General features: G+C 52.1%; 2 protein-coding genes across 3 annotated transcripts in view; both read right to left on the bottom strand.

Moving 5' to 3' along the window:
* Positions 1-3672: 3672 nt before the first annotated feature.
* LOC125324377 (calmodulin, striated muscle) lies at positions 3673-4844 on the bottom strand. The gene is made up of 2 exons (XM_048300121.1): positions 4053-4844; positions 3673-3910 (listed from the first exon to the last, which is right to left on the bottom strand). Exon 1 carries the CDS (start codon positions 4536-4538, stop codon positions 4089-4091), a length of 450 nt encoding a protein of 149 aa, XP_048156078.1. The 5' UTR covers positions 4539-4844; the 3' UTR covers positions 3673-3910; positions 4053-4088.
* A 4568-nt stretch (positions 4845-9412) lies between these two features.
* The window catches only part of NET1 (neuroepithelial cell transforming 1), a 46465-nt gene continuing 28757 nt past the window's right edge, over positions 9413-27120 (bottom strand). Inside the window, exons 1-10 of one of the 2 annotated variants that reach the window (XM_048300119.1) lie at positions 20028-20171; positions 15824-15931; positions 14912-15079; positions 14101-14163; positions 13588-13684; positions 13404-13480; positions 12707-12964; positions 12297-12467; positions 11349-11535; positions 9413-11161 (exon numbers count right to left, since the gene is read on the bottom strand). In XM_048300119.1, coding sequence (XP_048156076.1) covers positions 10770-11161; positions 11349-11535; positions 12297-12467; positions 12707-12964; positions 13404-13480; positions 13588-13684; positions 14101-14163; positions 14912-15079; positions 15824-15931; positions 20028-20120 — 1614 coding nt within the window. In that variant the 5' untranslated portion in view covers positions 20121-20171 and the 3' untranslated portion in view covers positions 9413-10769. Of the gene's footprint in view, positions 11162-11348; positions 11536-12296; positions 12468-12706; positions 12965-13403; positions 13481-13587; positions 13685-14100; positions 14164-14911; positions 15080-15823; positions 15932-20027; positions 20172-27120 lie in introns of those variants that run through there. The other variant, XM_048300118.1, reaches the window with a different exon arrangement.

The following is a 27120-nucleotide window of genomic DNA, read 5'->3' as shown; positions in this document are numbered from 1 at the left end:
CCCGGGATGTTGGAAATCCCTGCTTGGATTGGAAATCCAGTCCCAGGTTGGATTTCACGCTCCGAATTCCCTCGGGATTGATCTCCTCGGGATTGATCCCCTCGGGATTGATTCCCTCGGGATTGATTCCCTCGGGATTGTGGTGAGCCGAGTTTGGGAAGGCCCTGGGCGGTGGAAGGGGAGAGGAGCCTTTTGGAATGTGGAGGCAGCTGGGGGTTCCCGGGAGGAGCCTCCGCCAAATCCCTTGGGATTCACCCTGAGCCTCGGGAATGCCGGGAAAAAGGGGATGGAGGGGCTGGGGAGGAGCCCCCTCCTCGCAGGGGCTCTGGGATCGTTTCAGCTCAAAGCCTTGTCCGTGTCCCCCGCTCCCTTCTCCTGCTCCCGCTTTTCCTTGTCCCACTGCTCCCTCCTCCCGATGCAGCTTTTCTCCATCTCCTGCTCCCGCTTTTCCTTGTCCTCCGCTCCCGCTGATCCCTGCTCCTGCTCACACTTGTTCCCATCTCTTGCTTTTTTCAGGTCCTCTTTTTTAGTCCCGTTTTTCTCCTGTTCCCATTTCGCCCCAGCTCGAAGTCTCGTCCTTATCCCTTTCTCCTGCTCCCCCTTTTCCTTGTCCCACTGCTCCATTCTCCCGATCCAGCTTTTTTCCCATCTCCTGCTCCCGTTTATTCCATGTTTTTCCCCCTCTCCCGGTTCTTCCTGTGCCCAATTCCTGCTCCCTCTTGTCCCTCCCTTGTCTCCATCTCCTGCTCTCCTTTATTGCCCTCTCCTTCTCCCGCCCACCCCCCTCTCCCTGTCCTGCTGTTCCCTCTCCTCATCCCCAGAATTCCATGTGGAACAGAGGGATTAAAGCCAAAACCAAATGAATTTGGGGACAAACCCAACCCCTCCAGTCCCAAAATCAGGGATTTTCCCCCACCGCTCTTCCCCATCAGCCTCAGCCTCGATGTTGGAGTTGAATTTTTCCGTTCTCCATCATTTTGGCCATCCCTGGACAGCGCTTCCCACATTTCCCCGTGCCCGGTTTTGGGGTGATTTGTGTGGGGTTTTAAATTTCTCCCGCGGGCAGGAATTCCTCCTTTCACAAAGAACCCGAAAGTGGAAAACCGGGGAGAAAAATCCCTTTAAAACAGGATCACACCCCCCCCACCACCCCCGGGAAACGGAACCTTTCTTTTTCCGAAGTAAACATTGGAAAAATGAGTTCGGGAATGAATTTTTGGGCTTTGTTTTTATTCCCCCCCCGTGCAGAACCTGCCTGGATTTCCCAACCCAGCTCCCCTCCACAGCCTCCCCAAGCCCTCCCGCCACCAACCTGGATCAATCCCGCTTCCAGAGCCGTTTTTCCAGACTTTTTTCTGGCAGCTGGATGTGGAGGGGCCTCCTCTTCCCGGAGACATTTCCCAGGCACGACGTCATGTTTGCTTAAGGGCAGAGGTATTGCCGGGAGGGGGCAGGGAGCCACGGATCCAGAGGGCCTGGAAGGGGGAAAAATGGGGAAACCGGGAAAAAATCCTTTGGGAAAACCTCGGGAGGTCTCGGCGTTGTTTCCCCCACGTTTAATTCGAGTGTTTGCAAAGCCTCGTTGTTGAAACAGGATGGAAACATCCCGGGCTGCTAAAATTAAAGGGAATGAGGAGAATTTGGGATGGATTCCACAGGACTGGAGCTGAAACATCTCCGATGGGGGCTGCTGGGGGGCTCCTGAGCTGCTTTTCTCCTTAAAAATTCCATTTTAGGGGAAAAACGGTGTCCAGGTGAGCAGGGAAAGGGGAGCAATGGGGGCAGAGTTGGACCCCTGGGTTTGGGTGGCGCTGGAGCCCTCGGTGGATTTGTTGTTGGAAAATCCATGGGAAAGCGGTGGGAGATTGGCAGGGGTGGAGGTGGGATCAGCTGCCACAGGCTGGATCCAGGAGATTTCCCCTCGAGTTGCATTCCAAGAGATCCCCCAGCTCACATCCCAATCCAGGTGATCCACACGTCCCACCCTACACCCACTCCAGGTCCCACCCCAGCTGATTCCCCATGCTCCATTCCAGGGGATCCCTCGTCTGCCATTCCACGTGGTCCCCTCCCAGATCCCATCCTGGATGATGTTCCAGATCCCATCCCAGGTGCTCCCTACCCCAGATCCCACACGGGGATGATCCCCCAGGACATCCCCACCCCTTTTCCACACCAGATGATCCATTCCAGGATCCATCCCAGGTGATTCCTATCCCAGTTCCCACATCGGATGATCCCAAGGTCCCATTCCAGGGGATCCCTATCCCAGATTCCACATCAGCCTCCCCCAGGACCCTTCCCAGGGGATCCCTATCCCACATCCCACCCTTCAATCCCCATCCCCAGGCGCAGGGAACATCCTGACCAGGTTTTAGGGTGGGAAATCGGGACACGGAGGGATAAGGGAGAGACCAGGGATTCTCTGAACTTCCCGGGCTCCGAGTGCATCCCCTGGGCCTCAATTAATCCAATTATTATCCAACACCAGATGGAAATCCATTGGTCATGGATCTGCTGGCCTGGATCCTGCAATTCCATCAGCTCCTTCCCCTCTAGAGGCACAATTTGGGCCCGAAAACCTGGATTTGGGAAACAAAATCCCAAACCACGTCCATCCATGTGTCCATCCCAACTTGTGCTGGTGGGAACCTTCCCACTGCTCTCCCGAGCACCAAATTCAGGGAAAAGTGGGAAAACATGGATAAACTTCCTGCTTTGTTGATGGAGCTGCCGGGCCAGGATCCAGCCTCCCGTTCGGGATCATCATTAGGAAAAACCATCCTGGGATAAGCAGAGCGGAAAAAACGCTCTGGAAATTAAACAACCCAAAAATAGAAGGAGAAAAAAAGGTCAGGCCTAAAAATACCAGGATTGGTTTGGAGCTGGAACCTGGCATTAAATAAATAAATAATCCTGGTTTTGGGAAGGACTAATTTTAGCCGCCCCATTACAACAGCCCAGCGTGACCCGCTCACTCTGGAATTTTTTCTGGCTGGATTTTGCTGGATTTGGGGATTGGACTTTGCAGAGCTCTCATCCTGGGAGCGTGAGGGAGAGGGAAGGTGCTGGGAGGGAGCGTGGGCGTGCTCGGCTCTGCCAGCACCTGCCCGGTTTTCCCGGGAAAACAAGTGGGACTGCCAAAGTTCCCAGCCCCAGGGATGGGCTGGAAGTGGGGGTGAAGTCGTGGCGGATCCGAAGTTCCTCACGGAGCAGCTCGGCCTCGTTTGCTCGTTAGTGACGGAGCATTGATTAATCCTTCAAATTCTGTTGTGGAGGGAACGATCCCATCCCAGGATTGCCCCTGTTTGTGGGGAAACTGAGTCCCGGGAGTTTGGGAGGGCCAGGAAAGGTGAATCCTGCTCTGCTCAGCTTTGGGATGGATTAGGGATAAATCCGGCTGCCAACTCTTAGCTTGGAGGAGGGAAAAGGGCCCTGAGACCCTGGGGGTGGAGACAGATCCCAAAATGATGGGATTTGGGATGGGGACAGCCACATCCTGGTGTCCAGCACCCACTGGGGCATCTTTCCAGCTTGTCAGGAAAAGGGGTGGAATGGGAAGAGGATGGAGATGAGGAAGGGCTTGAGCCTGACCGGGATGATTTGAGGGAATATTTTTCAGCAGGGATCCCAAGGAGAAGCCAAATGAGGCACTGGCAGCCACCAGGATGTGGGGGGACGTTTTTTATTGGACTCAGGGATGTCAGGGAATATTCACTGGAATCTCTATGGACACAAGACGTGCATCCCATGGGGACCCCAAATCCATCTGCAGCCCAGGCGGGATGCCCGCATCCAATGCAGGCGCTGCTTGGTGATGCTCCAACTGGGATAAAAGAGGATTTTTCCAGCTTGGAGAAGGTGGGAGGGGATGGAGGGGATGGGGGAGGACCACCACAACCTCTGTTGCCTACGGGAAAAAAAATGAAGGAAAAATTAAAAAAAAAAGCACCGCAAACATTGATTTTTCCAACCTCCAACACGAGGTGGCCGGGATGGGGGACACCCAAGATCTGGGGATTTTCCGTGGATACGACATCCCAGGGAGTTACCTGTGGAACAGAGCTGGAGGTGGGTGATGGAGGGCGTCACTTCTCCGTCATCATCCTCACGAACTCCTCGTAGTTGACCTGCCCGTCGTTGTTGCAGTCGGCCTCCTTGATCATCTCGTCCACCTCCTCGTCCGTCAGCTTCTCCCCCAGGTTGGTCATGACGTGCCGCAGCTCGGCCGCGCTGATGTAGCCGTTCCCATCCTTATCAAAAACCCGGAAAGCCTCCCGGATCTCCTCCTCGCTGTCCGTGTCCCTCATCTTCCTGGCCATCAGCGACAGGAACTCCGGGAAGTCGATGGTGCCGCTGCCGTCGGCGTCCACCTCGCCCACCATGTCCTGCAGCTCGGCCTCGGTGGGGTTCTGGCCCAGCGAGCGCATGACGGTGCCCAGCTCCTTGGTGGTGATGCAGCCGTCCCCGTCGCGGTCGAAGAGGGAAAACGCTTCCTTGAATTCCGCGATTTTCTCCTCCGACAGCCGCTCGGCCATGGCGCTTCCCGCGAGCACGCGGCTCTGTCCCGGCACGCCGAGGTGCCAGCGGGGAGGAGGAGACGGGGCCTCCTCCCTCCGGATGAGCAGCAGCAGCAGCAGCAGCAGCAGCAGGAGGAGGAGGAGGCAGGAGCTGGGAGATGTGGGAGAGGCTCAGCAGGAATGGGAATGGATCAGGAAGTTTTGGGAGCCAGCGGAGTGACCCAACCCCCGTGGCCACGCTGGCTCTCGTCCCGCTGCTCCCACGGTGCCGTTTCACGGGGCCAGCTCCCAACAGAGCCCTAATTAAGGGATTTGGGCTGTGGCTCCGTGGTTTCGGGGGGAGGCAGCAGTGGGGGTGACACCCGGGATTTCTCCCTGTTTTAGGGATATTTTGGAGGGGGTTGGAGCTGTGCAAAGGAGTTGGAGGGGTCCCCGCCAGCCTCCCCAGCCCCAGGTGGTGCTGGCGGCGCATCAAAGCCGCCGAGGGAGGATCCCCCGGTGCAGGTCCCGGCAGATCCCGGTTACTCAGAGCTGCCGGGACCCTGAGTCAGCTCTGGGGCCGCCTCCGGGGTCGGGCCCGGGGCAGGGCGGTGGGGCTGGATCGGGGAGGGGTGTGGGGTCCTGCCCTGTTAGTCAGGGGTGAGCTGAGAGTGCTCCCCATTGTAAGGCTGGTTTTACTCATCTCTTACTCAGGGAGTAAAAGGAGAGGACAGTGACAAATGAGGGGGAGTTTGTCCATCCATCCATCCATCCATCCATCCATCCATCCATCCATCCATCCATCCATCCCCCACATGGGATCTGGGGGATCATCTGGTGTGGAAAAGGGGTGGGGATGTCCTGGGGGATCATCCCCGTGTGGGATCTGGGGTAGGGAGCACCTGGGATGGGATCTGGAACATCATCCAGGATGGGATCTGGGAGGGGACCACGTGGAATGGCAGACGAGGGATCCCCTGGAATGGAGCATGGGGAATCAGCTGGGGTGGGACCTGGGGTGGGTGTAGGGTGGGACGTGTGGATCACCTGGAATGGGATGTGAGCTGGGGGATCTCTTGGAATGCAACTCGAGGGGAAATCTCCTGGATCCAGCCTGTGGCAGCTGATCCCACCTCCACCCCTGCCAATCTCCCACCGCTTTCCCATGGATTTTCCAACAACAAATCCACCGAGGGCTCCAGCGCCACCCAAACCCAGGGGTCCAACTCTGCCCCCATTGCTCCCCTTTCCCTGCTCACCTGGACACCGTTTTTCCCCTAAAATGGAATTTTTAAGGAGAAAAGCAGCTCAGGAGCCCCCCAGCAGCCCCCATCGGAGATGTTTCAGCTCCAGTCCTGTGGAATCCATCCCAAATTCTCCTCATTCCCTTTAATTTTAGCAGCCTGGGATGTTTCCATCCTGTTTCAACAACGAGGCTTTGCAAACACTCAAATTAAACGTGGGGGAAACATCCATCCATCCATTCATCCGTCACCCATCCATCCATCCCTCTCTCCGTCCATCCCTCATCCATCCATCCATCCCTCCATCCCTCCACCCATCCATCCCCACAACAGTCCAGTGACCTTCACCACCCAGATTAACGAGTCACTGGAGCAGGAAGTTCCACAGCAGAAGACAATTTGACTTTCTCATGCAAGGAAAATCGGCACCAGTTTATCCCAGTTTAACCCAGTGAGGAATTTGAGCTGTGGGATTTGGAGGGAAGGCCACAACCCAAAGCCCAGCCCATGGGACAACTGAGGGACACACGAGGAATGGGACCAGTCTGGGAGGGAATCACCTTCCTGGGGAAAGCCTCCCAGGGAAAAAGCTCTGGGTGTGTGGAATGCTGCAATTCCCGGGAGGAATTGTGGGAGCCGTGCTGGGAACCTGTCTGGTGAGAGGTTTCAGGGAGGGGAGGCCCTGGCAGCTCCTCTTGTGCAAGAGCTGCTCCCTAATTGTCTGATTGCCCACACTGCTGTTCTGCTCCAGCTTTAATTAGATTCAATCAAAACTGCCGTGGAAGAGCCAAGGGGAGGCAGAGCTGGCTTGGATCTGGCTGGGAAAAGCGAATCCTGACAGATCATCGGGGGTTTGGAGGCCTGGGAGGATTCAGGTGTTGGTTCAAACTATGGGGGAGGGGTTTGAGCTCGAATGAGGGGGGGATTTGGGGTCCCTGGGTCATCTGGCTGAGGGGGGAGGGGCTGGGACGTCCGGGGTGGCCCTTGGTGCTGAGCAAAGCTGGAATTGCTGCTTCCTTCTCCATGAAATTCCTGGGACCAGCACCCACTGCTGGCACCCATCATCTCCCATTTCATCCCATCCCCATGACCAGCACCCATCATCTGCCATCCCATTCCATCCCACAGATCCCATCCCATCCCATTCTATTCCATCCCCGTGACCGGCACCCATTGCTGACACCATCATCTCCCATTCCATGGATCCCATCCCACCCCATTACATCCCCGTGACCAGCACCCATGACCTCTCATCCCATTCCATCCCAATGACCAGCACCCATCATTTCCCCATGACCTCTCCATGACCACAACCCATTGCCAGCACCCATCCCATCCCATCCCATCCCATCCCATCCCATCCCATCCCATCCCATCCCATCCCATCCCCATGACCAGCACCCACTGTCATCACACGTCACCTCTGCATCACCTCTCCATCACCAGCACCCATCCTATTCCCACAACCAGCACCGTCCCATCCCATCCCATCCATCTTTGGGAGAAGGTCAGAGCCTGCCCTTGATTTTAGTTCTGTTTAACTGTGCCTCATTTATCAGGATAAATATCCCAACAAAACTTCCTGCTGGCCCATAAAATCCCGTAATTTATGGCCTAATCCTATTTACAGCATCTGAGGTGGGCTGTGGGGTAGGACAGGGAAAAGGAGACCACCCTGGTGGGATCAGGAGCACGCAGCCGCCGCTCCCGGCTTTTTGGCAGCTCGATTTCCCGGGATGTCTCCACCTGGAGCTGGAAAAGTTGGTGCTTTGATGAAGGAGGGCCCCGTTAAAGCCTCACACGGAGTTTTCCAGGCGCGGTGTCTGGCTTTGAGGGGCCTAATCCAGGAATGGGGGAAAAACTCTCCCAGTCCAGAAGGTGAAATCTTCCAGCTGGATTCTCCCGAGGCGGCGCGGCTGTGAAGGCCAGCCCAGATGTGCACAGATGTGTCTGGGGTTGCAGCTGCAGACAGGGCAGGGGGGTGTGGGAGGGGGATGAATTCATGGAAAAAGGGAAAGTTGGAGGCGGGGAAGGAAACGGCTCCGACAGGGAAAGCTCCGTGGGGCCCCCCGTCCCTGCACGAGCCCAGATTGATCCCAGGAGCGTCTGTGGGGATGGGCAGGAATCTCCACAAATCCCGGCATAAACTACGCTGAGGTTTAGCGTGGAAAATGGGATTTTGGAGAGGATGAGCTCAGGGTTGATCCCAGAACGGCTGCAAGGGGCTCCGGGGGCTGTTGGGAGTGAAATTTGGGAGTTGGTGGCTTGTGGTTTGCTTCACACTTTGCTTCCTTGGAGGTTCCCAAATCCAAGGGCAAACTGAAGGGCAGCTCCTAAAGCTGGAGCAAAGGGACCCTGATCCCAGATGTCCCCATGCTGGAGAAGAGGCTGGGACTGGGATGCTGGGAATTCTTGGAGAGGAATCTGCCCCACAGTGACCCTGCCTCTGATCCCGGCTCCGGGAAGGTGCCACCTGGAAACCCGGGAGGCGTCGGCTCCCAGGAGCTGGGTGGATCCCCGAAGGCAAACACGGATCCGGGGAGCTGCTTACCCAGGGCAGAGCTGCCACACATCCATGGGCACGGACACAGGGATGGCACCACGCAGGATGCAGGAGCTCCTCGGGGCTCAGGTTCCCCCTCTGCCCTTGGGAATTTTATCCTGCTGTATCCCAGGGTTCCACACCCACGGGATAGGGGGGTCTTGGCTTGGCAGAGCGATGGAGAGAGCCGGATGGGATCCCATGGAATTCAGCATGGGAGGAATCCAGGGGAAGCCTGGATTGTTTAGTCTGGAGAAGCGAGGGCTGAGACGGCTGCACATTCCTGCCGGAGGGATGGAGCAGGGACAGGAACCACCAGGAGTCAGGGAATTACTTCTAAGGGAAATTAAAGATTTTTGGCTGATTTGCCATTGGCTGCAGGATGAGGAGACAAAGATTCAGCCCAGCCTCACTCGGGGAGGGCAAGCAGACGATCCATGGGATTTCTTCTCCCTGTCACTGACACGTTTTTTGCAGGAGGAGCCGTTTTTCCAGCTTCCCCCTGCTCGGGAAGCGCTGAATTCCCTCTGGATCAAATCAGCTTCACAGGTCAGAGCTCAGCTGTAGATCCTATCCCTAAAAACCCGAGCTGCTCCTTCCCTCCCGGGGGCGCAGCGACAGCCTGGAGCCGGGATCGCTCTCCCCGGGAGCTGTGGTGCCTGGACACCCTTGGACCAGGTGAAGCCACAGGTTTTTGGGAAAGCTGGGAAGACTGGATGGGTTTATCCTGGTACAACAACCAGGTGCTCCCTGGAAACTTCCCGGGAATCAGCCCAGCAGGATCCCCCTTCCCAAGGATCCTCAAGGATTTAACATTTCCTAAATGAGGACCCTTCCACTGCTGGGGGCGGATCATTTTCCGTGGGGGAGGAGAATCCCACTGCTCCCTTTTCCCAAGAAACTGAGGAGAATCCATAAACTGTCAGCTGCTGGCTCGTGTCCTGCCTGGATACAGTGGAATAACGACAGGACACGGAACTGGACAATGCTGGCTTGTCCTGCCTGGACATGCAGGAATCACGGCAGGACAGGGGTTCCTCGGAGCAGATCCGCATTGATCCGGAGCCGACGGCAGCTCCCGAGCACGGACACGTCCCTCCCTCCCAGGCAGGACTCGGATGAGGAAGGAGAGAGGCCGTCAGGAATTTAATGGAACTTGGCACTGGAAACTGTACAACATTTACAGAGAACCACACGCTGCGTCTATGTACACCCTCTGCCCGTTCCCAAAGCTCCTCGCCGGACACGGGACAGGCACTGACAACCCCTGATGCGGAGTCATCGCTCCCCAGTCCTGGATGTCAGCTCACAGGGATTGCAGGATGCCACTCCCCAGTCCTGGATCTTAGGGATGGAAGGATCGCTGGCCAAGGATGGGGCCACCCCGTTGTGCTCAGAGCTGTCACCACTTTGTTTCCCAAGCTGGATCTTTCCCTGGATTTTTCCCTGGATCTTTGGACCACTAGGAGATGGCAGTGCTGCCCCTCTGAGTATTTACAACCACTCCCTCTCCCTCTCCTCTCCAACAATTCCTCTCCTCTACCTTTCTACCACATGCAAGAACCCCTTGGTTGCCTCCAAGTCCTGCTTCCCGTTGGGAAGCTTTTCATTTCCAAAAGGCAACAAAACCACGGAATCTACCTTCACTCCCTGCTATCCCCTCTACTCACTGCTCCCCAAACCCTTTTACAACGTGCCTACAACCTTCCTACACCCTGGAGTAAAGCAGTTCTCTTTCAGTAGTGTCTCCTTCCAGCCCATGGATTGCTCCAGGGTGACGTGAGGGACGGTTGGGATGTCACCCCTCGGAGCATGAAGGATCAAGTACTTGAAAGGAAATGCCAAGTCTGAGCAACAAAAATACAAAAATAAAAAACCAACCAACCGAAGGAAACAAAAAATAACCCCAAAAGCCCAATCCCAAACTCAAAACAAAACTAATAAAAAAATTAAATAGTTGGCAGGATAGAAGAGCGAGACTGAGGAATGTACAAAGGACACGCGGAGATCAAAGATTCCAGTAGGTGAATTGAGAACCTGTTGAACTTGGGGTCTGCTTTTTTTAGGATTTTTTCCTCTTTAATCATGCAAATTTGCAGGAATTCCCAGAACCACACACCAGTGTGACTTCAGGTGTTGAGTCCTTTAAAGGACTTTTGCAGTGTTGATCAAAACTGCCTGCTGCTGCCCAAAATTCCACTTTATTTTTTTTCCAGCCTCCACCACGGCTGTGTGAAACTTTCAGGACCCCCGACTTGCTCTTCAGATCTGGCACAAGGGTTTTGGAAATCCCTCATGGATTTGAAGTGTAAAAACAGACCCCAGTTCAACAGTAATCGAACACCAGTAGCTGCCATTCCAATATAAACCCAGGATCTGATCCGCGGAGCGGCTCCGAAGGCGCTCCCGGTACAAAAATGTACACGGAATTATTTATAAATTAACAGTTTTCCCCCAGGGTGCCACTGGGGCTCCTCTTTTTCCTTACACCAGTGTTTCTTTCCGCTTCCCACTGAGCTGCTTCTCCCTGGATTTTCTGTGCCCGGATGAGGTTCTGTGGGATTTCACCCCTTTGGCTTCCTCCGAGTCCAGGACGGAGCCGCACTCGGCCGCGCTCTCATCCAGCTCCATCTCAGATACTCCCGACCGGCGCTTCTGGGCTGGGATGTTGGGCACGGAGGGGTTGTTCTCCTCCGACTCCTCGCTCAGCTCCGGCAGCTCCTTGAGCTCGGAGGCGGGAATGTTCCTCTGGAATGGGGCGATGGCGGTGCGGATGCAGTTCACCCACTGCTGCTTGTGGAAGACGTCGTTGGCCTGCAGCGTGTGGGACTGGCCCAGGCTGGGATCTTGGAAACGGACTCGGAAAATGTTTTTGGCTGGAGATAAATGGAGGGAAGAGCAGATCAGACCCGAGCTGATATTTACAGATTCCATTGGTAGGTTTGAAATCCCAACAAACCCCCCCCCTAATCCCAAAATCCAGCAGAGACACAAAGATGTCTCCTTATCCAAGCCCCAGCTGGAAGTTCATGGCCACCATGGATGAGATGGTTGGATCAATACCTTTATCAGAATTTCCAAAAGCTCCTCGGAAGGAGCCTCCCATTTTGACATCTCCATCCTGGAGGTCTTCAAGGAGCAGCTCCTGGACAGGGATGGGCTGGCGGTACACCTGGAATGCCTGGCGCTCGTTCCGGCTCACCGGCCGTGTCAGCACCAGGATGTCTTGGAAGAGGAAGACGTAGAGCTTCTGGAAGGGAAAACATTCCAATATGCACTCTGAATTCCATGAGGTCACACGTCCTGTGGGATTCAAGGCCACCTTATCTGCAGTTTCACCCACAGTAACTTCTGGAGTCTCCTGTGACAATGCCAAGGTCTGGCGCACACCAGGGATTACATCAGCAGCTTTATTGTTTTATGGATCCCTAGAAAGGGAATTATCATTCCCAGATGCAAGGGATAGGACTAGGAGCGATATCTTTCCTGAGAGCATGGAATGCCTCGTGCAGGAGTAAAACAGCCAAATGAAACAACAACAAAAAAACCCCAATCAACAAAGAAAACATGAAAAGATAGGAGGTTTAAATCAGGACAAAAGGCAGCAAAGCCTGGATCCAGTGGGTGGGAGAGAAACTCCAGGCAGCCCAGCCCAAAGCCAAACAGGCTTTTGCAGGAACCCTTTTGTTTGGAAAAGCCAGGGCTCCTAATGGGGAATGTCAGAGCACCTGGAAGTAAACAGAGGCAGAAAATCCCTCGGGATGGAGAGCACTTTCTATGGGCACTCCGTGCTAATTATTTTCCAGCTTCCCAAAGCCGACTGTGAAGCTGTCAGCAGGAAACTCTCCCTTACACCCCGAAATGAGGCTGCCACCAAGGGATTTCTACTCTGCTTTTTTATCCAATGTCTAAACTATCCCTAAGGATGGAAGCTCCCAGTCCTGCTCCAAGAGTTTAAACCAGCTCTGAGGGAAGGTTTGGGAATTAATGAGTAGAAAATGAGGGGCTTACATGTCCATTTTTATTCTTCAGCTCCCCGTGGCACAGCAAAGCTTTGCTGCCTTCAATCCTTGGATCCTTCTGCTTCTCATCCAGGTATTCCAGCTTGTCAATGTAATACTGGCACTCGGACTCGCCCTTCTTCAGGTTGATATCAGAGAGGACTCCTTGGATTATGGATATCTAAAAACCCAAACAAATGATTCAGAGTGATTAATTGCTTTCCTGCGTGACCTCTCCTCGTGCTCCTTCACAACTCCAAAGGATGCAATCCATACGGATTGATCCCTCACTTTCCCTCTCACAGATCTGTGCCCCCAAGAAAAACCCCCAGGGAAGTGCTGAGGGCTTAAGGAACATTTCTGGAGCTCCCAAATAAAATCCTTAGTCTGAACAAGCAGAAGGAAATCAGGAGTACTCACGGCTTCTTCCAGAATGTGGATATCGGGATGGTCTTTGGGAGTGTGCCTCAGGATCTCCTTGAGGAGCAGGGGGTATTTGACCAGGCGGCTCCGAGGGATGTCCAGGAAGCTCCAGAGGTCCAGCTTGCGGCTGAAGGGAGACTCCAGGCAGCGCTGCAGGAAATCCTGGACTCTCCTGTCCTGCTTCTTCTGATCCAGGAGTGCTTTGGCTGCCAGCTGATTACTGCAGTAGCCTTTGTAGGCGTGGAGTCTTGGTAGCTGCAGGGAACAGAGGAGATTTAGGAGTCAGATTCCCTGTGGGAAAAGCAGATGTCACTACCAAGTCAAACTCACGGAATTCTACAGCCCTCACCGGGATGTTCTGCCCAATATAAAAAGCTAAGGAAGGATCTTGTGAGGAGAACAAGCACATGGAGCCTTTGAAGCTCCCAATGGTTTGGATTTGCAGGGATAACTCTCCTGGAATCACACTGGGACAAAGAGCCCAGGAGACACAGACATTTCAACCATAAATCAGCGCATCATTCCACGTCTCCGGGATGAAATCAGGGCCCATTCCAGCCACCAGAATCCCATTGTTCCCAGCATTGCCAGAATTTCCCTTCCAATCTTGAACTGAGTGCCACAAAAACCCCAGAGCTTTGCAAATTCCGGCTTTAAAGGTTCTCTAAGCTCAGATTCCAAGTTCTGAACTCACCCACTTCACAAGGATGGGCCCAATCTGCTCCACTGTTCCATCTGGTTTCGTTGCTTCTCCCAAACTTGCCAGTAAGTCTGGAATGGAAACAGAGAAAGAGGAATTGCAGCAATGCCCCAGCGAGTAACAGGAGAAAGCAGAAGGGTTAAATCCTAGTGAGCACAAACCAGCCAGCTGCTCTTACCTTCGTGCAGAGGAATGTAGGAATCCAAGTCCCCAAAGATGTGGGTGAGCTCCTCCTCAGACATGATGGAGAGTTTCAGCATGGGATCGTGGTAGGCCTGTCAAATCAAATATATCCAAATCTATTCAAATCTCCCAGGCCCCAAAGCTGATGATTTACATCTGAGGGGATCTATCAGGTGCAGGAAGTGAAGCCAACACAAAGGGTAAAACTGATTTGATGCTACAAGATTCCCCTCCATGTGGTATGGAAGACTTAAACGAAAAGGATTTTCCTGCCTGAACTATTCCCAGCCGGGAGAGGGAGTCCCCAGGCAGTTCTGCACAATCCTTTTATGGCTGGGTTTGGTGCAATCACACCAGTGCTGTCCCAGTGCTCACGTCAGCTCTCTGGGCCAGCTTTCAAACTGGGGATTCTGGGGCTGATAAAGCTCCCACGTAATGCCTGCAGGTGCAAAGAAACCTCATTGTTCTCTGGAATGTCGTCACTGACTGCAGGAAAAATCCCACTCACCTTTCTGGCCAGCTTCAGGTCTTCAATGAGGTCCTGTTCTCCCCTGGACATTTCATATATGGCCTGGGAAGAAGGGGATAAAAGCATCCTGAGTTACTTTTAATCCCAGTCTTTCTCAGGAAGAGCCTTCCAGCTCCCATAATGTACAGCCTGCCCTGAATAGGGCTTTGGCCACCCCAATCACTCGGTGGCACCTGGGCATGACAACCCTGAGTAAATCTGCTTTCCTAGCCCTGAGAAAGCAGCTTTGCTTCCAACTGTGTGAAAGCCCTGACACCCCTGCACAAGCCAAATTAAATATTAGAGCCTTTTAAATCACTGCTTTTACCCAGGCAAGGCTGAAAACACAAAACCCCGAAACCGCAGAGGTCAAATCCCAGGCAGCTTCCGGCGGCTTCTGTGCCGTCTCCAGAAGATTTGTCCAAGAACTCCAGGAAAAAGGCAAGCCAAGGCCTTGCTGTTTGGCTTCCAACCAATTGTCAGGAGCTTTAGGAAAAAGACAGCTGGCTCTGTGAGGAACCTGCCGTTGGGGCGGCTGCGGAGCAGCCAGCGGGGCTGGGGTTGGGATTTCAGGAATGCCGAGCACCCCCATGGAAAGTTTGGCATCTCTGAAGGGTCAGAGTGGGGAGATAAATTCCCCAGTGACGCCAGAGAGGAATCCACCTTTTCCCATGTCTGCTGCAGACATAAATCTTAGCTTTAGGTGCATGGGAAGATGCAGCCCCCCCAAAGGTTGTTACTCCTTTCCCAGCCAGGGCAGACACAAAGCCAAGGCTGCCTTTCCCGACCCCGTTTTTTCATGGACAGCTACCTCCTGGCGCTTGATTTCTTTGGTGCTCAGGGATTCTTTCATGTTGACATCCAACATTTCAGACCAAAGGACACTGTTCCTTCTCTTGGGGGGAGTAGGAGCAGCAGATCTGCTGCAAGACTTCTGGGCACAGCCAGGGGATTTGCTGTCACTGCGAAGGGCAAACGACTGCAGGGATTTTAAAAAGAAAAATAAAAATATAAAAAACAAATGTGGAGAGCCAACATTTCAGAAGTATTACAGAATTATCCATCCCCCTCCCAATCCTTCATCCTCCTGGCTTGTCCACGCAGGAAAACACACCCAGACACTTTTCCTCAGATAAAGGAACACTTTAATCAAGCTGCTGAGAAAGGCCAGAGCTTGGCAAAGTTTTCCATGCCCCTCTCCCTGCTCTGATCCACTGGGCAGGAAGATGGGAAGGCAAAGCTTGGGTTTATTTCCAAGGTATGAGGAAGTAAATAAATGAGGATCATAATTCTCCCTATGAAGAGCTTAATCAGGAGCCACTTGAACTTTGCTCTGGTGTTCCGCAGAGTTCCTAAAAGCCAGATGTGGTCTTATCTGCAGGTGTGAGCACAGAGCTCCTTGGAAAACACTCCTGTGACAGTGCTGGGCAGCAAGGTCAGCTCGCATCATGCTGCAGCACACGTGTGCTGGGGCCTGGGACATTTTATCAGCTCTTTCTGTCTGTCTGAAGCAGTTTATTTTATTTACTGCTTAGCCTTGTTTTTCCACAGCAGTTTATACCTGTGAACTCCTGAGGCAGCACTTCTCATTCCCAAGGCCCAAGAAAGTTCACAGAGATTTTCAAGAGACGCCTCAAAATCCCATGGGGTGCCCCTTTTACCCCATCCAACCAATCCCTTCCCCAAATCTCCAGATCCGAGGAGCCAAAGGCTCTGTTTTTACCTGGATTGTCTGCCCAAAGCGCCGAACTGCCCCATTTCTGACAGGAGAGATCAGGTTTGCCAGGGAGGTGACTCGTGCTAAAGGCCGGACCCGTTTAGTGCTTGGCTCCTGCAAAGCAAAGCAGAGAACAAATTGTCCTGGCTCTGAAATTTCTCAGGCAGGTTTCAAAAGCACAAATCCACTTAAGGAGTGGCAAACGCAGCAAGGAGAGCGTTTGGAAGCAGCCATTCATCTTTAAAGGCTATAAATATTTGTCTGAACTTTAAGGCTGCAATTAAACCGCAGAGGTTTTGCCCAGTGTTAAAAGAGGTGAGAGAACATCAGCGAGAATTCAAAATAGGGCTCCAGCAGGGACTGTTATGCTTTGAACAGAAATAGATTAAAGTGTTCTCTGACACTCTGTGACAGCTAAAGATGGAGCTGGGATCTGCTTCTCCATTTTCTCATCTTTTCCTCTGGAGAAAGAATGTGTTTTTCCACTTTATTTTGGAGAGCAGAGCAGCAGTGGGAGCCCAGCACGGCCTCAGCAGCTCCTCTAACAAGCAGCAACCAACCACAAGCTGAACATTCCTGTGAGGGACACGCACACACGGAGCAGATAAAGCTTAAAACCTTCGGTTTACAAAGTTTCCTCCTCCTGCTGCACTTCCCCACCTCCTGCAATCGCTCTAATTTTTCTTACACCTTGTTTAGATTCGAAAGTTGGAGCTTCTGCTTTTCTCCACCACTAATCCCTGCCGGGAGCTCAAGTCTGTCCCGACCCAAACGCTGCCAAGAAAGAGGAAACGCCCCTGGAAGGCTCCTGCTGCTTCAGTTTTGAAAGTTCTGTTGGCAACTCGACGTGTTTGACATCAAAAATATTGTGTGGCGAGGGCTGGGCAGGAAAGGTGTGCACAGGGCTGGGAAGAGATGGCCTCGGAGTTAAGGCCTGGAAAAGGCTGGAGGATTGCCCTGGTGCTCCCAAACATCTGGCAGAGGGTTAGACATGACTCATCCTCATGAGACTGCTCAGCACGAAGCTCAGATCAGGAGGGGGAAGCAGCCTCCTTTTGGGTTCATCTCAGTTAAAATTGGTTAATTATTGAATTCCTACTCTTTCAAAAGGCAGAGACTGTGAAGGCTGCTGAGGACGAGCTCTGCGCTGTCTCCACCCCCAGCCCAGCTTGGTGGGCAAACCCTTTGCTCAAAAGTGACAAATGTTGAAAACAAAACCAGAAAAAAAAGGGGAACAGGAACACACGGAGCTGGATTCCAGTCATGAGGCTGAGGCAGCATAAAAGCTACGTATGTGTGAGATCCGATTTCAGCAACTCGACCCGAGGAGCGGCCCTGCCCACACGCGGCGTTGAGCAATAGAGGAGGAGGTGAGCTCACCCTGAGTTCAGCCTTCAAACTTGCAGGGGGGAACATGAAAAGAAACAATTTATGAGCCGTGCAGGAAGAAAAAAAACCTCTTGGCACAGCACAAAGCTGTGCTTGAAACGTTTGGGGAGTGTCAGAATTAGGAGGGTACCATAAAAATGGGGGAAAGCTGTACAAACGTCCTCGAATCACGGGATCCTCAGCTGGGTTTAAGTGGGACAGCAGGAACTTTTTCACTGAGCTCAAGACAGGGACAGTCAGGAAAAGGTTGGAAAGTTAGGCCAGGCTCAAAGACAACAAGGAAGCTTTAATTTATTGCAGATGTTTCTGAGTGGAAGAAAAGGGAGGTATTGACTTCTAGAAAGTCACGTATCAGTGCAGTAGGATAAAGGGACATGGGCCAAGAGGAGCTTAACAAAGTGCAGGACTGAGGCAGGGAAGATCCAGACACAAAGCCACCCACGGCTCTGGCAAGGCCAGGGATATAAATAGCCTGGAAAAGCAAAACGTGACACTGAAAATGAATAGCGAGAAACCTCAGGCCACGGCGAGGCTCGAACAGGTCACTGGTGAAGGGTCAGCGCTGCAGCTCTGCAGAGATCCAGTGTCAGGGCCGGAGCCCAGGGCCATGAGGGAATGTGGGAATGCCTTCCCTGCACATCTGTGCCCGCTTGAAGTGACACATGCACGTGCCCAAGGGCTGGCAGGAGGAATTCCTGAACTCAGCTTAGCAAAAGGCCGTTTTTCCTCTCTTAAAGGAGAAAAAAAAAATTCCCACTTTGTGTCTGGGTGCTCCTCAGACATGGCTCGACTGCCAAAAAAAAAAAACCCATCTGGTTCTTCTCCTGAGTGCTGTCGTTTGAAGCAGAGCAGGGAGGAGGAAAATAAAATCCCTGTGCTTGGAAGCTCCCCCTTTGCTGAGCTCTGTGTTCCAGCCCGGGGTCATGTACTCCCCTTCCAGCCCGGTGTAAGCCGAGACTCCGGGCAGTTCATACTGCGGATAACTCGGGCTCAGGAGGGTTTTTTTTTAGCTCTGGACTTGCAAACAATGACTCTCCTGTCTCCACGCCGTCTTCCTTACAGGAGCCAGATTACAATAAAGTCTGGGAGGTTTCTGTAACAAGCCAGGGGTGTTACAGCACCCCCAGATAATTAAAACCCCAGCGGGGTCAACAGTTCCATCAGGAATTATTTTTTTTCCAGAGGACTCTTTATTAAAAGTGAATTAATACATCACGAGCACAGCCACTAAAGCTGATTTTGTGCCAGGCGAGATTTCACACTCCTGGAATTCCTTCAAGTGTTTCTAAGTGCAGGTTAACTCATGAAAAGATTGCACCTTGCTCGAAAGAAAACCGGGCTTTACTTTTGAGCAAGCTTTTCTTGCAGCAGCAGCAGCAGCAGCACGCCCACAACCTTTCTCCCGTGCTGGGTAATAATTAGTGGTTTTTACAAGGATCCCTCCTCACTCGAGTGCAATGTCCTCCACCGGCCCCACACCAGCACGCACGAACTCGGTGACCAATGGCAAAACCACGCGCGGCCAAACTTTTCCTACTGAGCCAATTCAGCAAAAAGGCGATTTTAGTCACCAGCCTGAATAATTCCTGCCAGAAATCACCACCACCTGACCACCTCGATGGAAGATTCACACACAAGGGGGCTTGCTGAGTTTCAAGATGAACAATCAGACTTCGGCTCCACACTTCTCCCAAATCCAACAGCCCATTCCCGACTAAGGGACACCCACTGACAACTCCAGTGCCTCTTGAAGCGGCTCCGAGTGAGAAGTGTTGGCTCAGGCGATTAAGAATTAAGAGGCCATTTACTCCCCTCCCAGAGATCTGGTTTATGTTATTTCTCCCCCCAACATCTGGTTTCCCTTTTGCACAATGAGATTGCCCAAGTTTGGCTGTTGCAAAGCCAGGATTTGCAGGGGGGTTGGTGACTCGGCGCTGAGCCCTCAAACCCCAGCGACGTCTGGAGACGCCTTGTTTTTTTTTTTAACTTTTCCACCTCATCTCGCCACTAATCTCGGCAATAAACCCAGCCCAAGGCAGCCGGGCCCTACCTGGCTGCTGAACTTTTGCTCCTGTCGCAGCAGGAGGCTTGGGAACACCTACCAGGAGCGCAATTATTGCCATCTGCATAACAACACGCGATAAAAATAACAATACTTCAATAAAACAAACCAGCCCTCAAAAGCCCGACAAACCCCACGAGGGGTTTTTTTTTCGGTTCAAGCAGCAAACAAGCATCTAATTAGGAGAAATCCTGTCAGTGGAAAGAGCTGAGAGACATAGGCGATTTTTTAATGAAAACAGGAGAAGTTTTAATGAAAAACCACCTGGGAGAAGCGGGGTCAGGTAAAGCACCGAGACTGGTTTTGGCTCACTTTTTGGGGGCCATGAATATATATATACACACATATATAAATAAATACACACCCATATATATATAATGGATATATATGTATATAAAGAAGATATATACATATACATGAACTCATATATATAGTTTTTTTAATAGCTGGGTGAGGCGCCGAGATTGTTTCTGGCTGCCTGGTCCCACTCTTCGGGGGCTATGAACTTAAATATATTGCATATATTAAAAAAAAAAAAAAGCATATAAAATATATGTATACATATATATGGACTTAAATATATATATATATATATATATATATATATAAAATTTATTTTAAATCGCTGGCTGCCCCGCGCTCTGCCCGGCTCGCCGCCTCCCCTCAGACGCGGAGAGCGGGAAGCTGAGGGGGCTGAGGGGATTCCCCCTCCCCACTCTCCCCTCAAATAAATCCCGGTTTTCCCCCTCTCCCGCTCACCTCCTGCTCCCTGAAGTGCTGGTTCTGCGCGTCGATGACCCGGATAGTCCTTTTGATGGGCAGCAGCCCGCCGAGCTCGTCGTGCGCCACCATGGCCGCAGGCGCCCCCGACCCTCCCTCAGCCCGCGCTCATCGCGCTCTGCGCCCGCCGCGCGCCGCACGCCCAACCTCACCGCAGGGGCGGGCCCAGCGCACAGACCCCGCCCCCTCTGTGCCAAGCCACGCCCCCGCGGGTGCCCGGGGCACTCCCGACCGTCCCGGAACCCGAAATTCTTCCACACTTCTCCCAAAAAACCCTCTCCCAAAAAACCTTCCTGCGCCTGTGCTCAGATCTGGCAGGCACATCTGGGCTCCTCAGGACAGGAGGGAGCTGGAGCTGCTGGAGCGGGGCCAGAGGAGGGGTGTGAGGATGGTTTAGGGCTGGAGCAGCTCCGTGCCCAGGAGAGGCTGAGGGAGCTGGGGCTGTTCGGCCCCGGGAGGGGACACGGCTGAGGGGGCCTCGCCCACGGTCCCGATGTCCAAAGGGAGGCTGCCAAAGGACGGAGCGGGCTCTGCTCCGGGGGTGGCACCAGAGGGACGGGCAGGGAACGATCCCAGGGAGCTCCCCCTGGACATGGGGCAGAACTTCTGCCCTGGGCAGTGCCCGAGCCCTGAGCAGAGACCAGAGAGGGGTGCAGTGTCCTCGCTGGGGATATTCCAAAGCCACCGGGACACTTCCCTGTGCCCTGTGCTCTGGGATGGCCCCGCTGGAGCAGGGAGTGGGACCAGGGGATTCCCCGGGATCCCTTCCAACCTCTCCCATCCTGGGATCCTGTGAAAAACGGGACCTCCAAGAGACTCTGCTGCAAGGGAGGCAAGGGGGCTGTTCCATCATACAAAGCAAATGTGTTTCTTTGGGGTTTTTTCCCCATTTTTAGTGTTTTTTCCTGGCACTTACAGCGTGGTGGGACAAGCTCCTCCTCACGGCGGCTCTCACTGCCAACGCTGGAGCATATAACCTTTGCTGCTGCAAAATGTTTAAAAAAATAATAATTCTTGTCTAGACCTGTGCTTTTAAGTCTGCTCTGAGCTTTAAAGTTGTGCTGGCACAGCTCTGGTAGCCAGGGGCTGGGCTGAGCCTCTCCCCCTCTTCTCCCAGCAGAGCCTGTCCCGGCAGGCCCGGCTGGAGATGCAAAGGGTTTGGATTTTCTGTTTGTTTGTTCAAGTCCTTTTATTCCTGGCACTGCTACAGATCTCTGAAATAAAAGCTTTCCTGTGCTGGTAAAAATAAACGGAGTTGATTTGGCTGCTTACCTGTTCTAACCAAGCTGCTGCTTCGAGGAGATAAATTTGGGGTGGATTCCAGCTGTGGGACAGCGGAAGGTTTGCAAACAGCATTTTTTGGAATCATGAGGAGGAGGGGGAGAAGGAGGAAAGTCCTGCTGTCCCCTCCCCTGAATTTTTAATTTTTGGCTTTGTTTGCTTCTCTCAGCAAATCTGCACCCACTTAACCTCTGCCATGCAAGAGCAGGACATTGAGGATTCTCAGAAATTCAGGATACACCGAGTTTCTATCCGTTTGCTGAAAGGACATACTGTGACTCTTTCAGACACAAAAATCCTTTCCTGGATTACTGAAATCCACTATTTTTAACACCAAAGTGACGCTGACTCTGGGGAGGAGCAGCCAAACCCTCCCCTGAGTCTGATTATTTTTTTTTAGGGAGCATCAAACCCATTTCTCCTAAAATCCAAACTCTGAGCCTTGTTAAACTTGGCCTAAAGATTCAGGAGCACTGGAAGCTCATCTCTTCCCAAGGGGATGGAAAAAAGGCCAACTAAAAATAGGGGATGAACACCCAGGAGCTGTGAGGGGAGGCGTGAACAGTCACGCACACCAAGGTGCCACTGAAACGCTTCTGGCAGCACCAGGACGTGATGTCCCATGTCCCAGAGCTCCTCATGCTCCCGTCTGAGCTGTTTGGTGACGTGGGTGTTAAATTGTCCTCCTTCCCCAGCCCTCGGGGAAGGGCCCACGTGGTTCAGCCACAGGTGATCCCTGACTTTCTGGTGACACTTTGGGAGGTGACGAATTCGTGGTGATGCAAGGTCCAGGTGAGGTCATGGTGAGGAAACATCCCTGGCCTGATGGAACAGAGCTCCAGGGCTGCTGGCTCTGGGCCAGGCAAAGGGATTTGTGTCCTGGAAAATGCCCTTCCTTTGGAGAAAGGGGTGGGCAAGGCCTTAGAGCCACAAATTCCCTAAGGGCAGCAGTTCCCAGCTGGCCCAGTTTGGAATGGGATGGCTTCTATGTGGCAGCTGTATCTGTACAGGTCATCAACGGCATTTGGGGAAAAATCCATTCTGAGCGCTGGAGATGAGCACCATAAACTCATCCCAAAGGATGGACATGAGCACCATAAATCCATCCCAAGGGATGGAGATGATCACCATGAACCCATCCCAGAGGATGGAGATGAGCACCGTAAATCCATCCTGAGTGGTGGAGATGATCACCATAAACCCATCCCAAGGGATGGGAATGATTGCCAAAAATCCATTCCAAGTGATGAAGATAAACACCAAAAATCCATCCTAAGTCGTGGAGATGATGGCCACAAATCCATCCTGAGTGATGGACATGAGCACCACAAATCCATCCTGAGTGATGGAGATAATGACCATAAACCCATCCCAAGGGATGGAATTATTGCAAAAACCCATCCCCAATGATGAAGATAAACACCACAAATCCATCCTGAGTGGTGGACATGATCATCATAAATCCACCCTGAGTAAAGGAGATGATCACTATAAATGCATCCCGAGTGGTAGAGACGATCACCATAAACCCATCCCAAGGGATGGACATGAGCACCATAAATCCATCCCAAGGGCTGGAGATGAACTCACAGGGATGGCAATAAACCTGGAGAAGCCTGTAGCCAGCCAGGTTGGAATGTGACCATGGACAGGCACAGTGACCCTTTCCCAGGATCACATTCTCGGGATGCCCTGTGTGGCCACGAAGCAGCTCCAGGCACGCTCCGATACCTCCACGTTCCTCACCTGCTCCACTTCTGCCATGGAAGAGGGAATATCTTTAAGTTACTCAAGGTCATTGGGATGCAAACCCATCCCGAACAAGGCTGTGGAACGTGGGAACCCTCTGACAGAAGCCAAAATACGGGAAAAGGAAGGAGAATTGTGCCTTGGGCAGCAGGAGCAACACACCAGATTGAAGGATTTCCCTAGAAACCCTGCGCTGCAATTCCAGCTTCCCTCCAACTCAGCACACATCCTTCTATCCAAGACATCTCCCTGTGCCTTCCCAGTGCTCCCTTCCCCCTCTGCCCTGCCTCCAACCTCTTCCCTGCCTTCCCTGCCCCTCCAGCCTCTCTGGAGCCTCAGGAACGAAGCTGGGCAGGCCATGGATACCAGACCAGTTCTTCTGCTCTCCTGCCAGGGGGCATCCATAGCATTCCTGCCCTGGATTCACATGGAGATTTTCACTTCCAGGAGCAAAATCCCTCAGTGGCTCCTATCCTGTTATCAAATCAGGGAGCAGGGAAGAGTTGGAGTGACAGGGAACCACCCAATCCTCGCTGTTTTCCTCTTATTTTTAGGCTGGGATTTCATTCCCACAGAGCTGTTTTCCTTGAATCCTGGGCAGCCTCGTACCTGTGACATTCCTTGCTCCTGGAAATTATTCCTGGAAGGGCTGCCACCAAATAAAACTCCTCCCTGGGGTATTGCCGTGCCATTTGGTTATTTCAGCCCCAACGCATCATCCAGTTAATTTTAGATTAACGAGAGATGAATCCCGAAGAAAACGCGCACCCAAATTCCGGTGTGCGATTCCAGGCTGATGGAAGTTTTCTGGGATAAAAACACTCACTTGTTGAGGTGACACCTGGCATCTGGCTCGTGCCAGGGGCTGCCAAGTGTGGTCGTGCAGGAATGTTGTCCCCAACAGCTGAAAATGTCCCCAGCACCTGTGTCCAGGGTGGACACACACGAGCTGATCCTGCCTTTTCTCTTGGAAAAACTCAAGGAAATGATGTGATGGAGCCACAGCAGCCATAAAAATCCCAGCAGGATTGGGATTTTCAGCCCATCATCAAATGGAGAATCCTTATGGCACCCTGGTCTGGCCATGCTACCAATGCCAACCATTCCCAGGAAACCCTGGGGTTGCTCCATTTGATCCCTAACCCTGCAGAGGGACAGGAACCGGGAATCAAAGAGCTCAGTTGTAGCCCTGGCTGGGGAGGAGGAGATTTGAGCTGGGGCACTACAGAGCCTGCAGGCAGGAGGGTATTCCTCAGTGGGCAGCTTTCCCAGTTTTCCCAGATCCTGGGATGTGCCTGACATCTGGATTCAATTCCCTCAAAGCAAGGACCTGCAACGTTTTAATCCCGTCGGCGGCTGCAAGTCTCGGGGAGAACGAAAGCATCCAGTGCATCCCCATATTCCTTTCCATGCCCAGTTTGAAATCCCATTTCCTGGGCACTGCCATGCACCTAAAGCCGCACTTTCCCGCTATTTTTACTGGGATATATTTAGTGGAAGACGCAGAAGACTCGAGGATGGGATAAATAGGATTTTCCACTCTAGGCTTTTCCCATACATGTTCAGTGGGACCCCTACACGAGGTTGTTTACTGGCCATGAGCTGTGTTTAACATTCCACTCCTGGATATTTATATTCCGAGCCAAATTCAGAGCAGGATTCTGGAAAATGAGCAAAAGTAGGCGATGACCCAACCAGAGACCATTGGGGTCATCCCAAAACTTTAGGAGCCGCTCCGGAATCCAGCGTTTATTTGGGATGGTGACTATAATTAGCTGCCACTCAACTCCTTTAAACAGCCACAAAAAAATCAACTCTGATTTTCCTGAAATCCATCCTCGAACGTTTTGGAACTCTCTGGAGGAAAGGTAAAATCCACCTTTGAACATTTTGCAATGAGTTGCCTCGACCTTCCCTGCTCGGGGCAGAAAAGCAATTTCCATCTTATGAATATGAATGAGAGAGCAGCAAACATGGATCAGCCAATCCAGGGATATCATTAAACACAACATCTCTTTTTTTTTTTCCAGGGATTAATGGAGCAAGAAGCTCCAGTCGAGTCCAGCTCCCGTGCCAAGGGTTGTTTGTTGGAGCTGATGCTGTTGGGATCAAAGTCTATTTTCAAACACAGATTTGTAACTTATGCACAGGCACGTTCCTGCAGGAATCAGACACGCCAAGAAAATTCCCATAAAAGTCCTTCGGGAAGAGGGAGGGAGGAGGGAAGGACTGGTTTGGTTGTTTCTTTAGAGCTTGGGGGGATGTTTGAGTAAGAGGAGATCTCTTCTTGCATTGTTTGGGAAGGATTTTTAGGCTGGGTTATCCCTGCCTGAAGCCAAGGTTTTTTGGGAGGAATGAGAAGGTTTTGGGGAGGAATGAGAAGGTTTTTGGGGGAATGAGAAGGTTTTTGGGAGGAATGAGAAGGTTTTTGGGGAATGAGAAGGTTTTTGGGGGAAGGAGGAGGTTTTTGGGAGGAATGAGAAGGTTTTTGGGGGAAGGAGGAGGTTTTTGGGAGGAATGAGAAGGTTTTTGGGGGAAGGAGGAGGTTTTTGGGGGAATGAAAAGGTTTTTGGGAGGAATGAGAAGGTTTTGGGGGAAAGAGAAGGTTTTGGGGGAAGGAGAAGGTTTTGGGGAGGAATGAGAAGGTTTTGGGGAGGAATGAGAAGGTTTTTGGGGGAAGGAGGAGGTTTTTGGGAGGAATGAGAAGGTTTTTGGGAGAATGTGAAGGTTTTTGGGGGGAATGACAAGGTTTTGGAGGAATTAATAAGTTTTGGGGAGGAATGACAAGGTTTTGGGAGGAATGACAAGATTTTTGGGAGGATTCTGTCCATGGAATGACACTTCAAGTGGTCTGGAGTGGCAAGAATCCACACACAAGGATTTTCTCCCCCTCTCCTCTCCTTTTTCAAGCAATTTTTCACATGATAAATAAAATTAAATCAGTGTTTTCTGCCTTGCCTGCAGCTGTTGTCCCCATCAGCTTGATCCTCACATCCTTTTCCTTTTTCCCTGCTAGGGCATTGGGATGAGATGGATTTAAGGTCCCTTCCAACCCAAACCATTCCATGATTCTGCTGCCCAAACTTGGCCAACTCCAGGGCTGGTTTGGGCTGAAATCCCCCTCCCAAATGTGAGGGACACTTGGAGAAGACACAGCTTGGGGAGGGGGGGGTCAGAAAAAGGATCCTCGCTAAGACCTTGCAGGAATCCCTAAAGCCTTACAAGGACAACCCTGCAAGAGAAAACCTCATCCAGACGGATTTTTGCTCATTACTCAGCCTGGCTTCGTTTTGCCTCGGGTGAAATTGAGTCTCTCCCCTGTCAGACACTGCCTGGTATTTATTTAGTTGCTAACAACCATCAGGATCCACACACACCCCTTCAAAAACACCCTCCTGCTTCCTCCCTGACTCAGCCACACCTCACACCGCCCTGGGGGCGATTTGGAATCGCCAACAGTCCCAAACTTACCTGAAATGCAGAAATAATTCAGCTTTAAAGTAGGAAAACCTGAGATTCCTGTCCTGCATTCCCATGTTTCTGTCTATAGTCAACTATCAATTACATCCTAGTACAGCTCCAGGCTTGATCCCAAGAGAAAATTCCTTATTTTCTCCCCAAAGAAGGCACAAGAGAAGAGGCTGAGGGGAAGGTTGGAACTTCCCACTCAGATTTTGGGAATGTTTGGAAGGTTTTAGGTTGCACCTCAAAGCAGAAGCCTCCAAGATCTGCTGGATCTGGTTGGGTTTTGAGTAAAAAAGCAAATAAATCAATCAAAATAAAGGCATGGATGATTTCCCTGGCCACTCCACATCCCACATTCCCAGCGTATGGAATAATCTGGGTATGGCAGCTCTAAAAAGCATTAAAGGATTGCTGAAGCTTTTCAGAAGAACAGATCCCAATTAACTGAAAATCCAACGATCCCTTCCCCTCACCTTCATTTTAAAAGCATTTTGGGTAGGGTGGCAAATTTGGGATGAGTTTTATCAGCACAATTATGGCTGGGAAGGCTGTGAATGAATTCTTTTGGCAAAACTCT

Source organism: Corvus hawaiiensis, chromosome 4, assembly GCF_020740725.1.
Source record: "Corvus hawaiiensis isolate bCorHaw1 chromosome 4, bCorHaw1.pri.cur, whole genome shotgun sequence".
NCBI classification, from domain to species: Eukaryota; Metazoa; Chordata; class Aves; order Passeriformes; family Corvidae; genus Corvus; species Corvus hawaiiensis.
This window is presented reverse-complemented; position numbering and strand designations above follow the sequence as displayed.

Coding starts and splice junctions, on each gene's coding strand:
- LOC125324377 (XM_048300121.1), bottom strand. CDS start 4,538: ATGGCCGAGCGGCTGTCGGAGGAGAAAATCGCGGAATTCAAGGAAGCG.